At 33.8% G+C, this 16,703-nt stretch overlaps 1 protein-coding gene across 1 annotated transcript; it reads right to left on the bottom strand.

The window, feature by feature from the left end:
* Nucleotides 1–5,259: 5,259 nt before the first annotated feature.
* LOC129753082 (antigen 5 like allergen Cul n 1-like) lies at nt 5,260–15,593 on the bottom strand. Its single transcript, XM_055748884.1, has 4 exons — nt 15,482–15,593; nt 5,877–6,136; nt 5,575–5,816; nt 5,260–5,506 (listed from the first exon to the last, which is right to left on the bottom strand). Exons 1-4 carry the CDS (start codon nt 15,591–15,593, stop codon nt 5,260–5,262), a joined length of 861 nt encoding a protein of 286 aa, XP_055604859.1.
* Between the last annotated feature and the right edge of the window lie 1,110 nt (nt 15,594–16,703).

Here is a 16,703-nt window from a genome sequence, read left to right as displayed (position 1 = left end):
GTTCAAATAAAAGCTTTTAATATAAGCGTTCAAATGGTGTACTTTAAATTGAAGAAAAAAATGTTTTCCATTAAAATATATCTGATTTAAAGTTTTTTCTTCATCAAATGAACTTTTCAATTTTTCAAAGTCTGATGTCTGTGGTGCGTTTAGTATTCAAGATATTAAGTTGAAAAACTGGGAAAATTTTAGTCAAATATTAAGTTATTAACTAGTTAAAAATAAAGAAAAACGATCCGATAAGGTTTTTGACTTTTAGCTGCCTCAAACCCCATAGTGCAATCTGACAAAACATCTCACACATTAGTGTGTGAAATTTCACACATTTTGGAAATAAGTAGACCAACGCATTAAATGTGTGCAGGTACTGCTGCACATTAATGTAAAACACCCGTTAAGGAAAAGAAATGTGGGCGTTTCACACATTATGCAAAAAGCGTTTGAAACGGGAAAATGTGTGAAATCATAAAGCACTAGGAAAGGAAAATGTGTAAAATCAAGAAATATGGAAAAGGGTACGACTGGAACCCAATTGAATGCGGATGGTTTTCTGAAGTACTTTTAATCATTAAAATGAAGATTTTAAACACTTTTCGGTTGTTTTGGAAACTCCTCCTTTTTTTGCCGAATAATTCCTGCATTGTCACCGCCAGCAATCAGCTGGCTGAATCCGAAATATCCAATTTGTTACGACGATTCAACCGTAAAAAAATACTTCGAAGTAGTTTGTATATGGCTGAAACCAAATTGATAGAGAAAAGCAACAAGAGTGATTTCACACACTTTTTTCTTGTCCAGACTGATTCGAATAATGTGTAAATTTCGAATCTGCATGGTGTGTAAAAATCACAAACCGTTTTGACAGCTCCATATATTTGCTGATAATGTGTGAAACTATTTTGTAAAATGTGTGAAACGATTTAACAGTGTATGGGGTTGGGCGCACTGGATTCTGACAGCTGAACAGAGTGAAGAAAAATGTAAACAAATAATGCATGGAAACAACACTTTTTAAAGTAAAATTTTGAAACAACTGCTGAATTTTCACAAAAATGGGTGTAAGGGAAAGTTCGGAAAACTATTCAGGATTCTTTTTTTGCTTTTTTTGTTTTTCTTTATGTATTCTCAAGGTGAGTATTATGTGATTGAAGTTAGTGCTTTCAAATGGTATTAAAAAAAACAAGCTTTTTAAAAAAGTAAATTAATCAATGAAAAAATATCAGTTTTCATTTTTTTCGACTTTATATTCATAAAAAATAGTTGAATAATCACAGATACGCGAGTTTTGGCTGTGTTAAGCCGTCAACTTTTTTTTGGTTTTCTTTGTTATTTTTGGATTGATTCAGTTGAAAATATGCACAAAATTATGTGAATTAATACAAAAATCAGCATTCATTGTACAAAATTTATTATTACTTCAATATTAAACTATACTTCACTAAAAAAAGTACTTTTCATGTCTAAATTATTAATTAATTTTCAAACCATAATATCAATAAATCTTAGACATGCTAGTTATTTATACTTGATGACAAATTAAAAAAGAATCTCATTTTAAAAGTAATTTAATATTGAACCGATAGATAGCCGAACATATTTTGAGGCCTTATTAAATTGATTATCAGATGTGATAATCTTAAATAATTGAATGTTTAATTGCTGAACTTTTTTTCCATTCATTCCTAATAACAATTTCATCTTTTTCTTAACATATTAAGCGTTCGGAAATAAGATCATTTTTAACATTTTTAAAATAACTTAATTGTAATCGAATTAACTTAGTCAATAGACAACACAAACTAACGCCTTCCATTCGCTGTGACTACATTATTCGCTTACTTAAACTGCATGCATCTTTGAGCTTTAAAACACTTTATTTGAAATTTTTGGCTGCTACAAAACTGTAAATGTAAATAAATTAGAGCACACTCTAGGTCGTTTGACCTTTATTTACATTCCAGAACGATTAACTTTTAATGAAAAAAAACCGGGGAGGGTTAAATAAAAAATTCATCTTAAAATAATTTTTTTTGTGGGGTTTCATAAAGCGATGAAATAAATATGCATTTTATTTTGATCAACTGTAACTAGATCGTTGTATAAATTTTTACAAACTATACGGAATTTGAATCTACTTACTTTAAACAACAAACTTGTAGATGAAACGGATCAAAAAAACGTTATTAAACTAATCAAATAACTGTCTGAAAAACCTCATAAATATGCTCACTTTGTTTACACTTGAGCTCACTCTGTTCGTAAATTTCACAGCTGGCAGCAGTGCACCTGGACTGATAAATCGCTAAAAAAAGGGGGGGGGGGGGGGCAATAGTAAGCTAAAATTTGTATAAAATGCAAGTTTATTGATTCCATGAAGGGAGAGGAATGTGAGAGGTTTATTTAAGCTCAATCCGAAAATATAAATAGAGGGAATGTTAAAAAATCATTTTTTCTGACTGGTTCATCTAGCTGTTTTATGAATAGGCCTGACTTCATTTTTACAAGGTTATAAATCTGCCCACCGATAAAATAAACAAATTAGGATGGTCAAATCGTGCGCAAAATGTATGGATGAGAAGATTTTGTTAAAAAAAAATCCGTCATGGACAGCAAAACGAACTCTATAGCAGTCACCTGGCAGGTTTCCAACCAGAATTTGGTCGTGAACTAGACTCGCCTGTATTTTCTGAAGATAAACAAGAAGACAAAATTGAAAAATTGAATGTGCAGTACATGAGGAGGCTAACGATTTGTGGAAATTGAAAATAACTTTTATTACGATTGGCATGACGAATGGCTAGAAATACAAAAAAGACTGCCTCCAAATGTACACTGAACCCAAAATCACACTTAAAATACACTAGAAGATTCACTTAAAAGTGAAAACTCAGTGAATTTCTTCATTTCAAGTGGCTCATGTACATTTCACTTGCCTTTCACTTAAGTTTTGAGTGACCAAATAAATATTCACTTATTCATCACTTGAGTTTTAAGTGACCGGCGCTGAATGTCTTCTATGCTCACTTAAAATTCACCTGACCGGTCACTTAAGCCAAAATTCACTTGCCCATCACTTAAAATGCAAGTGATTTTTTGAATAGCGATTGTCAACAATGTGAGTATTGATTGTTTTATTGTTGTTTGGAAAAGAAACAGTAGAGGTTTGTTTGAGTCAGTAGGTGCAGAATTAGAGTAATATATATGTTTTTAAACAATTATATTTTACCAAACGTCGACAGAAACATCGTGTGAATCGGTCAACACGTTTAATTTTTGTTTATTATTTTTTCAGAAAAGATCAACCAGAATGTCTCGTTAGGAAGTGAATGATTTTTTCAAACCGAAACTTCTATTTGAACCCAAATAAGAAAAATAGTAAGGGGTTTTACGTCGTATTTTTTAAATAAATAATTTTTTCAAAGAAACAAAGTTGATTCATGTTTGATATTCCGAAATTTCACCTAAAAACCACTACAACTGAAAGATATTAATGACCTGAGCAAACATTTGAAATTGACTTTGCCACTCAATTGAAATTCACTTGATCGGTCACTTTAAGTGGTTTCACTTGACGGTCACTTAAAATTCACATGGATTTACGTATGGCGAAAATTCACTCCAGATGTCACTTACCTTTAAAGGGAAAATTATTTTCAGTGTAACCGTTTTCTTTGCCAAGCACCTTAACAGGTCCCACAAAGTTCAAACTCTGTTTGTTGGATCTGGAATCTTGTCATTACGCAAAAACGGTGGTGGAGTGACGAAAAGTCAAAAATGTTGGTTTAGTGTCGAAGGAGGACAATCTGCTAATTTTTTTATAACTTCGAACAAATTCAAAATTTTATGGTATTTTGAAGGTCAAGCTTCAGGAAACAGCAAACCAAATTAAAAATAGTCTTAATTTGAAAAAAGGTGGATCATAGTATGCATTATAGATGACACGCATGTTGCTTAAAAATTAAAGTCGAATATTTTCTTCATTCGACTCTATCTCAAAAACTACATGACAAGACATAACACATAAACATAACACACAAACATTTGCATACGTAAACATTACATTACCATGTAACTTCGCTGACAGTTTCATCAATTTACATCCATGCATTCAAAAGTTATTTGCAAAACAAAATGTTGCATCTTTTTTTTTTTTTGAATACACTCCTTAGTAACAAAGTATTGGATACTCGATTTTAGATGTTTCTGCTAATTATGATTATAATCTTGAATACTAAACACCTGCCACATGACTATCAGCTTGTTGCTGTGTTATATAAGTATCAGATGAATGAATTTCAAACATTTTAAAGTTGGTTTTAAAATTCTGAACTTGTTAAGTTACTCTTTTTAAAGTACCTACAGCCTAAAACCCAGTTGGAATTTATGAGAGTTAAGATTTGAGTTTCAATTTGAAAGGTTTGTTGAATTGTAATTCGAAATTTTCAGTTAACATTAAGTTTTAATTTGTGAACCCCATATTATGTCCAAAATGAAATATCTTAAGCCTAAGGTGATATAGGATTTAATTCCTGACAAAATTTTTGTTTTCTAAACTATTAAATTAATGATATAGTTTTCCGTTACTGTGTAAAATTCATTTCATGAACTGAAAATTTAACTTGAAATAACTCTACTTGAATTTACTTGAAAAAATTTAGGGGCTAAACCCCTAAAATCTATTTGCATTGCAAGAAACCGAATCAAAAAGGTGATAATCACAAAATAAATTAATTCAATGATATGAAATCAAGAGTGAATGTCAATTCAATCTTGGAAAAAAGTCAATTATAATTTTTGGTAGAGATCTGAGAAGATCTGTGAATAGTGAAAGTTGTGCCAAAACTATAAGATCCACGAATGACATGATTGTCGTCATTCAAGTTTGAGGAAGATGTTTTCAATTTATTTATTTATTTTCTGCGTTAAGTCACAGTTTACTATATAAACATTTTAATCAAAGTGTTGCTGACTTCAAAATTGAGTAAATTGTTATGTTCAATGATGAAGTAAACATTGAAAAGGAAAGGTTGATGGAGATCGATTTAAACCTAAGAAATACATAGATATAATTGATGAGAAGCTTTAGGAAATCATTCGTTGATTATGAGAAAAAGGTAGGGTACCATCCATTCTGATTAAAGTTATGTCACTTATTTTAAAGCGTCTATTCTGAATACTTAGATCAGAGCATAACATATTAAAATACAAAAAAATCCATTTTAAAGATCTGTATTATCCTTTGTTTGAACAGAAAACTTTCTAAAAGCCATATTCGACCGACTCTTCGGTGCTGCACAAACCTGGATAGTTTTTGTTGGTGCCAGTGGTACATTGAGATGCAACCTTTCCAGGAGTGTACACGGGTACGCCAATAAGGTTGCCCCTGGCATAGTTGCACACCAAGTAGATAAAGGTCCTCCTAGCTTTTTCCGTCCATTGAACCACAGCACAACCGACACGATCTGAACGATCTCCCACAATTTGGGTGAAGTGTCCGATGACAGGACTAAGATTAAATCAAAGTTTTGCACAAATGTGAATATGAACCTATAGTAATTCTAAGGATTATCTCACCCTTTATAACCATCAGGATATTCTTTAGTGTATGCGGGCTTACAATCCTTATACTCGGCGTACCATTTTTCGATCAAAGATGGAAGTACGGTTTCCATTTTTGCACTGCCATCAGAGTATCTGTAAAAGGCAATGTTTTGACCAGCCAACGGGTAGCTGGCAGTGTTGTGGCACGTATCATGGTTGAAAACACACTTCCTAGCGTTGGCAGCAGCTATGAAGGCTAGATCATCGTCCCATTGCTAGAAAAATTAATTTCAGTTTAAAAAATAAATATCTATTTTATTTTAGGAAGATCTTACAATGGTGGTCATTCGAGCGGCCTCTGGATAAAAACCTCCTGTGTAATTCTGCTTTCCGGTAGCAATCTTGTTACGAAGTTCATTGTGCGTCTTGACGATCAGCAATTGCTTGGCACTGTCGAGAGGGATAGTTTTGCCCGATGGTTTTCCAAATCCGGGATTGGCTTTGCATGCCACGTGAGTTTCTCCATCCGCACAAAGTGCAGGATCACAGAAATTTGGGTCCTGGAGTGAGGAGCGCACCACTGCCAGCAGGCAAACTGGTGGAAAATGTTTAGCAAATTTCGTTATAATACTCAATAAAATTTTAGGGAACTTAGGGTCAAGTGGGGTAATTATGAACACGGGGTAATTCCGAACAAGTGCCATACGCGCTGGTGCGGGGGATGAATGAACACAAAAAGTTCTGAAAGTGGTAGTTTTACTTTCGATTGATAGCTTTAAGCTGTATCCGACCTGTTTTCAAATCCTAATGATGTCATTTCAGATGTTTTAAAAAACCATTTCCCCGTGAAACGGAAATAGTTTTCGACAATGTTCAATGTTTTGAATATCTGATCGTAGGAAATCCAGCTGGGATGTTGTTATCACCTGTTGTACATCCAGTTTTTAATGCTTTGTCTGGATTTTGAAGAAATTTTGAAAAATTTTATTCCTACTGATTAGCAGATGATTGTTCATATTTACCCCATAGTTTTCGTCCTATGGGGTAATTATGAACACACATTTCCTGACATTTCTTTGGCTTTTTGATGGTCGAATGTTTTATTCATCAACTTAGGGGGCCATTCATTTATTACCCAAGCATTTCCAGACCCCCTTCTCCCTCATCCCCTTGTAAGAAATTTCTCACAAAACTACCCCCCCCCTCCCCTCCTTCTGTAAGATCTTAACACAGGACCGTGAAGAAATCTTAGCCAGGAAACATCAACACTTGGCATTCTATATCCCAGGATCTTACTGGGCCAAATTTATAAAATTTCATAATTAAATTAGCTCCGCAATGTGTTAAGTTTTAAATTTTTGAAACATTGATTTTTTTTTCTTCTAAAAATGAGATTCGGATTTAGAAAAAAAGCAATGCCAGTTCTTTTCAGTCTTTAAAAAAAGTTTTTAACACAATTTTACCGAAACTGAATAAAAATTCAAGAATGAAAAGAGTTTATAAAACAGAAATTTTGAAAAAAAGCTAAATCCGCATTTAAATGAGTCTTAATTTTGTTTAAAAAAATAGTGATAAGAACTTGCTTTTTGTTGATAGAAAAAATGCAGTCAAATGTTTTCTCAGGTTTAGTGAGTGGTGCGTACGGAGAGCTTTACCGGTAATACCGAAACCGAAAACCTGTATCCCAGAAATAGTTTTCTTACACCGAATAAAGGTTTTACGTCCTTCCAAAACCCGTTTTTTGTTATTGATAAATAACAAGGTTGTAAACTAGACTTGAAGTGATTTTTTATTTTACTAAAAATAAAATTCACCATTTTTTAACAAAAGGTTTGCTGATCGAGCTTTTATTCATAACTGTGTGATATTTAACATTATTATGAACCTTAACTCTCTATGGTCAACAGTAAAATATATGAAAAACTTTGATAAATTTAATTGGTGAAAAAGTCCACAAAGCAATGATCAATTTTCCTGTATGTTCGGAAAACGTGCTGCTATTCAGAGCATTAGAATTGTTTATGTGTTACATCCGGATATCAAAATCTAAAATCTATTTTCTTGCAGTCTTATTTTTTACTTCGATACTTTTTCCAATTTTAATTTGTTCGAATATTATTTTTTAGTTTGATGCAAAATAAACATCTTTTGGTTGAAGATTTTCTCTTTCCGTTTGTTGTGGAAAACTACGGTAGTACTTAAATTTTTTATTTGAATGAATACAGCTACTTATGTGAAATTTCATACAGGTGATAAAAAAAATTATAAGTGTAAATATTTTTCAAATCTGTCGATCATATAGAACTGACAAGAATTGAACAAAATGACTGTTCACTGATCCAAGAAGTTTATAATGAGTGTTTTTGTGAAACAACTCTTGTAGAATATTTTCGAATTTCCTGTATATGTATAGGTTTCAATTTCATCCTTCTATTAATCTGAAAATTTTATGTAACGTTGTTCAGGTATGATTTGAAATCTAATCTCCTTTAGGTTGGTATACGTCGTTATTATGCGTCAAAATGGTATTCCTTTTTTAATAATAATAAACGAAGAATAGTTTTTTTTAATCAAAGGTAAAATATTACATCTTTCATTAGCATCATTTGTTTAGAATCAATTAATTAAAAATCATGCCACCATGGACTTTGAATGTTCAAACGTTCAAAAAGTTGATTATTATGAGCACCTGTTAAATGCTGAGAAATATGACAGATACAGAAAGCATTAAACTTGTGTTGTATTTTTTTTTTGTTCTGCTTAGTAGGAAACTGAATACCTATAGTTTTTGTGTAAGTAAACTTACGCAGTTTATAATTTGATAGGGTTTTTTTTTTGAATATCTAATGATTGCATATCTAATGATTCTTCTTATTTTATTCTTGAAAGTACAATTAACCATTTTTTTTTTTTTTTTTTGATACACAGTTCGATACATTTAGAGCTAGATTTATTGTAAAAATTTCTAAACTATTTATATGCATGGTATGATTACTAAACAATGCCAACTTATTTAAATATTTTAATCATGTACAGAAGTACTATTTCTATGAAAATTTATAGTTTTTGCCTCATAGTTAGTGTTAGAAGTTTCAGTAGGAAACATTAGGAGCATAGGAGGTGTAGGACAAACATATAACTCGTAATGCTGGCCTAGCATCTCCCAGAGTTAAACCTTCCCAAATTTACTAACAATGCTCCAAAACCTCCTCACGTTTATGGATGGGTCGTAGAGATCTCTGCATCTATCTATAAAGTAAACGTTGACTAACATACCTTTCCCTTTTCCCAACACAGTCCGCAGGGTTCGGCCAGGGCACCTTCAACATTCTGTGGGGGCTGGTTTTCCATTTTAAGAGATTTTATAATCTGAGGCAACGAAATGGGTGACCTAGCTTCTATTGGAACTATAAGTCAGAAAATGTACCAAAATCTCGAAATAGATAATGTTGCAATTCCGAACGACTGTAGTTTCATAAAACGGAGAGTTGATGCGTAGCGCCAACCGAAGTTTTAGGTGACTGTTCCTGCGAATGCGAATGCGAATGCGAATGTATAGGTTTCAATTTCATGATACCTCGCACGTACGTGAAAAGCCTAGCAAACGGTATTTTGGTGAAAACTTGATGTTTGCTGCGCAGGATATTTTAAACGGATGTAAAAACTATCGAGTAGCCTAACTCGTCTAAAATTTCACACGTGTGGAGAGGTCCTATAAAATAAAATGTTCTGTAAAGACATAAAGAATCGGGAAAAAGAAACCAACCAAAATCTTAAAGATGCAACAAAGAAATTACACTCTCGAAAAAAAAGATAGAAAAATATCAATAAAAAAGAACACTAAATAGCTATTTTCTATTGTTTTACATCTTTATTATGATTACATTTGTTTATTTTATACATGAATTAGATTGAGTTTTTATAAAACAACCTATTTTCTTGTTATTTCTAAAAATTCTCATTATTTGGTGATGAATTGAGATTTTCTGACACCATTCAAATGATATTGGACAAGTCTCGGGGTAAATATGAACATAGTCCGGGGTAATTATGAACAGAGTTTGGGGTAATTATGAACATAATATTTTAAGTAAAAAATCACCATACACTGCTTACTATGGATAAATGTAACGTATAACTACTGTTACTTTTCAAAAATTTTATACCAAGTTCGTAATCCGTGTTCATAATTACCCCCTAGAGAGTGGGGTAAATATGAACAGACGGGGTAATTATGAACAGACGTCCCAAGGACAGAGGTTGCGACCAAAAAACAAAAGTTTTTCTACAGAATGATGAAGAGCACGGAAACATTCATTGATGGCAGCTTTTCAGAGTTTGTGATTAGAAATTAACATATGGTGGCTGTAAGTGTGCCAAATGAAGAAATTTTGTTCATAATTACCCCACCTAGCCCTACTTGCTACGAAAAGCTTCATCTTTAAAATGTGAAAAAAGTTTCGGCAGGAGTATTATTTGATAGCAGATGCGTTACATTTTTTTTGTTAGAGCGACAACGTTAGAATTTTGCATGGTATTTGAACAGATGAACAAATGAAAATGATTTTTTTGCGATATGTGAGTACAGATGTAAACTGCAAAAAAAAATTAGTGGCAAAATTGTTTTCAAAATGACAAAAAATGTGTTGCATCCATATTTGTTTATACCAAAATCCCGTATTGATTTAACTGCCGTCAAAGTGTATATAAAGTCTTTGAAACAAAAAGCATATCTACATGAATGTGTTTCACAAACAGAAATTTCTTTTTTATCCATTTTTTATTCCTTTAAAAAATTAAAATATTTTTTTTAAACACATCTTAGTTCAAATGAGTTTACATACACAGTGGAAAGGTGAAAGTGATACACTTTGTTGATTTCATAAAACTCAAAACAGTTTTTATAACTCCTCGGAATCGATTTCAACATCATCTATAAAGGACGAACACGAAAATATTGCAACACCGAAAATGTCATGCAAATTTTCTTATAATGTTTAGAATCAAACCAAAATTTTAAGGTTGTGTTATACAAATATTTACTTGAAAAATCAAAAGAAAAGCTAATCGATGGAGCCTTGAGTGTAAAATTGAGCGCATTTTCGCTTGATGCCCTCCATCAAAGTCTTTACAGTTTATCAGTTTCTTTTTCCTATTTCTTAACATGTCCTTCTCGTTTTTGACTGTTTCCTTGCTCTTCCGAAGTTCCCGCTTCATTACTGCCCAGTATTGCTCCCCTGTGCGCAGCTCCAGACAGTTTAGCAGATTCATGTTCTTTGGAACAAATTGGACAGAGTTTTCCTCATACCACTCCAAGACACTTTTAGAACAGTGGCATGTTGCCAAATCTGACCAAAATAGCGGCACTCTGATTAGAGGATCTTTCCATTTACTGTGCCCTTTGTCACGAAAAGCTCACTCCTCAGTCTGCAAAAGTAGACGGCGAACTTCGACATTTTTTTCTTCTTAAATTTTTCGTCCACATCGAACTTGCTCTTACCGGTGAAAAACTTCAAACCCGGAAATTGCTTACGATCAGCTTTTATATACGTTTCGTCGTCCATCACACAACAGCCTTTTTGTCAGCATCTTCTCGTAGAGCTCACGTGCCCTAGTTTCAGCGGTCGATTGGTTTTTTACTTACAAATGGTTTTATTGAGGCATTTTACTTGTAAAATTTTTATGTAACGAGAGTTATGTATAAATGTAGTCCCGCTCTTTTCTTTGCATTCTGGACGTAGATCTGCGACATGCCGTTCTTTTTAGCCAAATCAAGGCTTCAGACGTTGGGATTTGCTTTAACTATCCGCATCACCTTCCCTCCCGTCTTTTTGCTCTGCGGTCCTGGGTTTCTTCCAGCTTCTTTGCCGTAGTCCAACGTCAACCGCTTCTGGAACCGCTTAAACACTCTGGAGACGGTTGAATGGAAAATGTTCAACATTTTTCCCAACTGCCGGTGCGACAGGTAAGGAAATTCCAGGTGTTTGGAAGGAATTTGTTCTCTAGACTCGCGTTTGTTCACCCCATTTTCGTTGAATCGAAAAACACGACTACAAGCTTGACAGCATGTAAACAATACACATTAGAGTGCCCCAAATTTGTATGAGAAATTTAAAACTGGTGGAATGTTATGCGCTGCAAGCTAATATTGATCCTAGGCCTAGTACAAGATTCCATGCCAAATTTGGGCCAGATTGGACCACGGGAAGGGGTCGCTCATCGAGCCGGAAGTTTGTATGGGATTTTGAGACATTTTGTTCGGGAGGAACATGAAAAATCCTTTTTTTATTAATAACTCTGGTTCGCTTCGGCCGATTTCTTTTGAAAACGGGTTTTCTTAAAGCCTAAATTATGAATTCATCCGAGAACTGCATTTCGATTAAAGTTAACATAAAAAAGTTATTAGCCTTCTAAAATGGGCTGACACTATTAAGGATGACATTCACCAATGTTAATGAGGCGTAAAAATGTTCGACCACCCCGACCGAAACACTCAATTTGAAATGCAAGCCATTTCGTTAAGCCATGACCGATTTAGATTGTGTTTGTTCCGTAAGATTGTAAAATCTCGGGTTTTTCAAATATCTGGTTGTGGTTGTGGATAATATTCACGTGATAGCACAGATGAAGTGATAGTTCAGGGAGAAGTCCAGGCGAAACTTTAGGGGAGAATTAAATTACTTGATGCCCATTTCTAGTTTTCATCATATTTTCAAGTGAAACCCCAGAACCCCGTTTTCTCTGAAAAATGCGCATAAGCTAAGTGTGATGATTATAAACAACTTTTGGTAAGCGAAAAACTTCATCATTGAGGACAAATTTTTGAACGGTGTTTCCAAAATTGCATAACCACAGGGGCAAAGGAACATGACTTTCAGTACTTTTTCGGATGTTTAAAAAGAATTATAAAGAAATGTAGCCTTGAGTCAGTGTAAATTGTTTTTTCAAATTAAGGAAAAAATGGTTGAAGTGTGACATGCATTACAACCGGAAAAGTCATGTACCTTAGCCCCTGTGGTTATGCAATTTAAGAAAAAAACGGTCAAAAATTTATCCTCAATAATTAAATCTTCCGTTTAGCAACATTTTTTATAATCATCACACTCAGCTTATGCGCATTTTTCAGCGAAAACGGGGTTCTGGGGTGTTATTTTCACTTGAAAATATGATGAAAACAAGAAATGGGCATCAAGTAATTTAATTCTCCCCTAAAGTTTCGCCTGGACTACTCCTCGAATCGTCACGTGAATATTATCCACAACCACAACCAGATATTTGAAAAACTTGAGATTTTACAATCTTACGCAACAAACACAATCTAAATCGGTCATGATTTGACGGAATGCATACATTTCAAATTGAGTGTTCCGGTCGGGGTGATCGAACCTTTTTACGCCTCATTAATAGTGGTGAATATCATCCTTAAAAATATCAGCCCATTTTTGAAGGCTAATAACTTTTTCATGTTAACTTTAATCGAAATGCAGTTTTCGGATGAATTATTTGTCATAATTTAGGCTTTCAGAAAACTTGTTTTCAAAAGAAATCGGCCGAAGCGGACCAGAGTTATTAATAAAAAACTGGTTTTTCATGTTCCTCCCGAGCAAAATGTCTCAAAATCCCATACAAACTTCCGGCTCGATGAGCGACCCCTTCCCATGATCCGATCTGGCCCAAATTTGGCATGGAATCTTGTACTTGGCCTAGGATCAATATTAGCCTGCAGCGCATAACTTTTTCAAAAGTCGGGTCATTTGGGGCAGTCTAATACACATGCATGAGAAAGTGTTCAAAATTTGGTTGATTTTTACCCAATAGTAAAAATGGTTACTTACTTACTTACTGACTTACTTACTTACTTACTTACTTACTTACTGACTTACTTACTTACTTACTTACTTACTTACTCACTTACTTATTTACTTTTGATAACACCGGCGATGTTATTTGAGATCCAGTTGCCAAGCCATCGAGCGCGGATGATATTTCGCAGGGTATTGATTCATAAATAGGTACTTGCAATTTTCGCGTCGTCACCGCATATTTGCACCCGGATAATAAAACGGATTTGACATTTGTGATAAAAATTTGGATTTTTGTGCTTGAAGATATCTGGCGTGACCACTCTGTCAGGCATTTTCCGAGTACCAAGATACTGAAAGCACTACACAACTTGTTCTCTAGCATTAAACATATCATGTTTTCTTATGGCGAGCAAAACCACCCAGACAACCAGAAGTCGTATTTTATTTTACAGATTATATCGTATAGAATGTTATTTAAACTCATTTTCGTAGATCTGCACCTACAAAATTTCGAGAAAGTCCGGTCCGGCCCGGTTGCCCGGATATCGTGAAAAAAGTCCGGATATTGCCCGGATTTTTTCACAATTTTCACAAAGAAACCAATAAAAATCAAAGTTTTTGAGTAAGTTTCAGCAAAATCGATTAACGGTATGGAAATTTTCAACGGTTGTTTCAAATAATTTTGCTGATTCACTTTTATAAACCTTTGAATATTTAAGTGTGACAAACAGTTTTTGGAAGTCTACAATTACATTAATAAAAAATTTCATTTTTTTGCATTTTTTCTTTGCCTTTATATATAATAACACCTAAGTTTTGCCCGGTTTTTGGATTTGAAAAATTGAAATCCATGCCCGGATTTTGCCTGGTTTTTTTGAAAAAATGCCCGGAATTGCTAGGCCCGGATGGGAGTGGAAAAAAATCTGGCAACCTTAGTATATACTGGTTTTGTTGCATTATATACGATATGTTTACACGTATATTTACACGTATATTTGTGTTGCAAATTCGAAATACCCACCAAATGGTTGTCTGGGACGATGATCAGCCATGATTGACAGATTTTGTCGTCATATGCATAAAACTATTCGAAATTAAGATTTTTTTTAACATCGTATATAACTGCATTGATTCGTAATAATGTGCATGCAATCGTATACCTATGCAAATTAATTCACATGTCTGATTTTCGTAAAACGTATTTGCTGGCAATCGTAAAAGAATACAAATAAGTTCAATTAAATCGTTTATGATAATACGACATCGATGATTAGACTCGTATTTAAGGAGACTTCAAAATGCTGATCTATTTTTAGATCATCGATAACGTGTTCTACGATTTAAAAGATTTTAGTTATAGAAATATACGATTTGCTTTTGGTTTAATGCCTTTGAAGCAAATCCTCTTGAATTTATATATTCCAGATAGCGTCGAGGAACCATCATGAGCTGCAGATCGTATCGTCAGGGGATCAAGTCCAGGTACTAACAATAACTTCATGAACGTTGAAAAAAATCAGCAATCAGGCAAATAATAAATTTGTACGATATAAACTTGAATTTGACAGCAAAAAACGCATTTCTTTGAAATAATCTTATTTTTCTTATTTTTGGGGATGAATTTGAACCAATTGGTTTAAAGTACAAAACAAAAAACATAATCTTATTTTTATTCAACTGACGGAAAATGAGAGCCCTGCACTCAAGTCGCAAAGGACGACCAAATAAGTCGTCAAACTTTCCATATTGTTACGAAGAAAGTCGTTTATTACAATCTCAATCATCTATATGAAGATGTAAATTGTCATAGTATATTCCAAAAAGAATCAGGGTAGTCGTAAATGATGCGCATGACAAGTCGTGCAAATCGTAGTTTAATACAATCCAAATCAAGAATATGTTTGCTAATGTACCTATATGGCCTCCAAAATGATACGTATTAACTGGTTTTGCTACATTATATACGATATGTTTACACGTATATTTGCACGTATATTTGCGTTTCAAATTCGAAATACCCATCAAATGGTTGTCTGGCTGGGCATATCGAAAGTCAGATCTAGGTCGTTTCCATTCAATCGATCCAGTCTAGTTCTAATCCATTGCGATGAGAAAAAGCAGCGGTGATAAGATACATCCTTGCGTCACTTCAGCAATTACCGGGATTGGATCAGATAAGGCACGGTCGTGCAGAACCTTGAACGAAAATACCTCGTACTGTGCTTCGATGAGATGGACTGTTTTCATGGTTCACGAGCAGAAGAGAGTCCCGGGACTCGTTGATTTGTTTCAATACTTGAAGTGGTTTGACAAGGTCCACACATGATGCCCCGGAACCAGAGGCCATTGGGGGGCTCGGGGCAATTTTTCTCATGGGGCCGCTTTGATTCACTTTTTTTCAAATGCTATCCAGAGAAATACATAACATTTTAAACGTGTAAACGAACTATAGATGAGTTCAGTATACTGTTTAAAAATAGCCATGTTGTCTGCGTAGAGAATAGTGTCTGGTATTTTCAAATAAAAATTGTTAATTAATCACGTGCAAAAATTGGGGAAGCATTAAGAAATTACTCAAAAATGAAAGCTCTGATTTGAGCTGCGAAATACACAATCTAAATTTCATTTTTTTCATTACCCTTCTCATCAACTAAAGTTTGTTGATTCAGAAAAATGACCGGATAGATATTTTAAAAGTTTTTCATTTCATCATTGATCGTCTGGTTTGTGCTTCATCGGAAATTTTTTCCAAATCACAATTGGGAATAATCATGAAGATTGAAAACATAGAAGAAAAAATTTAAAAAAAAAACAAAATAATTCTATTTCAATCATAATTTCAAATCAATTTTAAAGAAAAAAAAATCAATTCAATTAAAAAAAAAGAGAAATTCAAAGTTACAATCGGAGCCAAAGCAGAAATTGCACCAAATGTGTATTTCAAATTATATCTCTCGAACACAAACAAAAACATTTTCATGAGATGATTACGTATATGATTCTTATCTAGGCTTACCAGACGTCCTACTTTCGTAGGACATGTCCTACTTTTTCGACCCTTGTCCTTTCGTCCTACTTTGGACCCAAAATGTCCTACTATTTTACAGCTAGGACCATTATCTTGTTTACCGATTTTTTTACTTATTAAAAAAATATTTTTCCAATCAAATCAATTACCGGATCATCAATCCGAGCTGCAGATGATTTCTGAATATTTCTTCGCAATTTCGGCTCACAACGCCAATGTATAGAGGATTTTTTCCATCAATAATACCCAAGGAACGCGGAAAACTCCCTATTGACGCAGTGAGAGCGATTATCTTACTGCAAAACAACAACAGGCAAATTTCTTGTACA

This window comes from Uranotaenia lowii, chromosome 3, assembly GCF_029784155.1.
Source record: "Uranotaenia lowii strain MFRU-FL chromosome 3, ASM2978415v1, whole genome shotgun sequence".
In the NCBI taxonomy this organism is placed as follows: domain Eukaryota; kingdom Metazoa; phylum Arthropoda; class Insecta; order Diptera; family Culicidae; genus Uranotaenia; species Uranotaenia lowii.
Note: the sequence above shows the minus strand (reverse complement) of the source record. Positions and strands in the feature narration are given on the sequence as shown.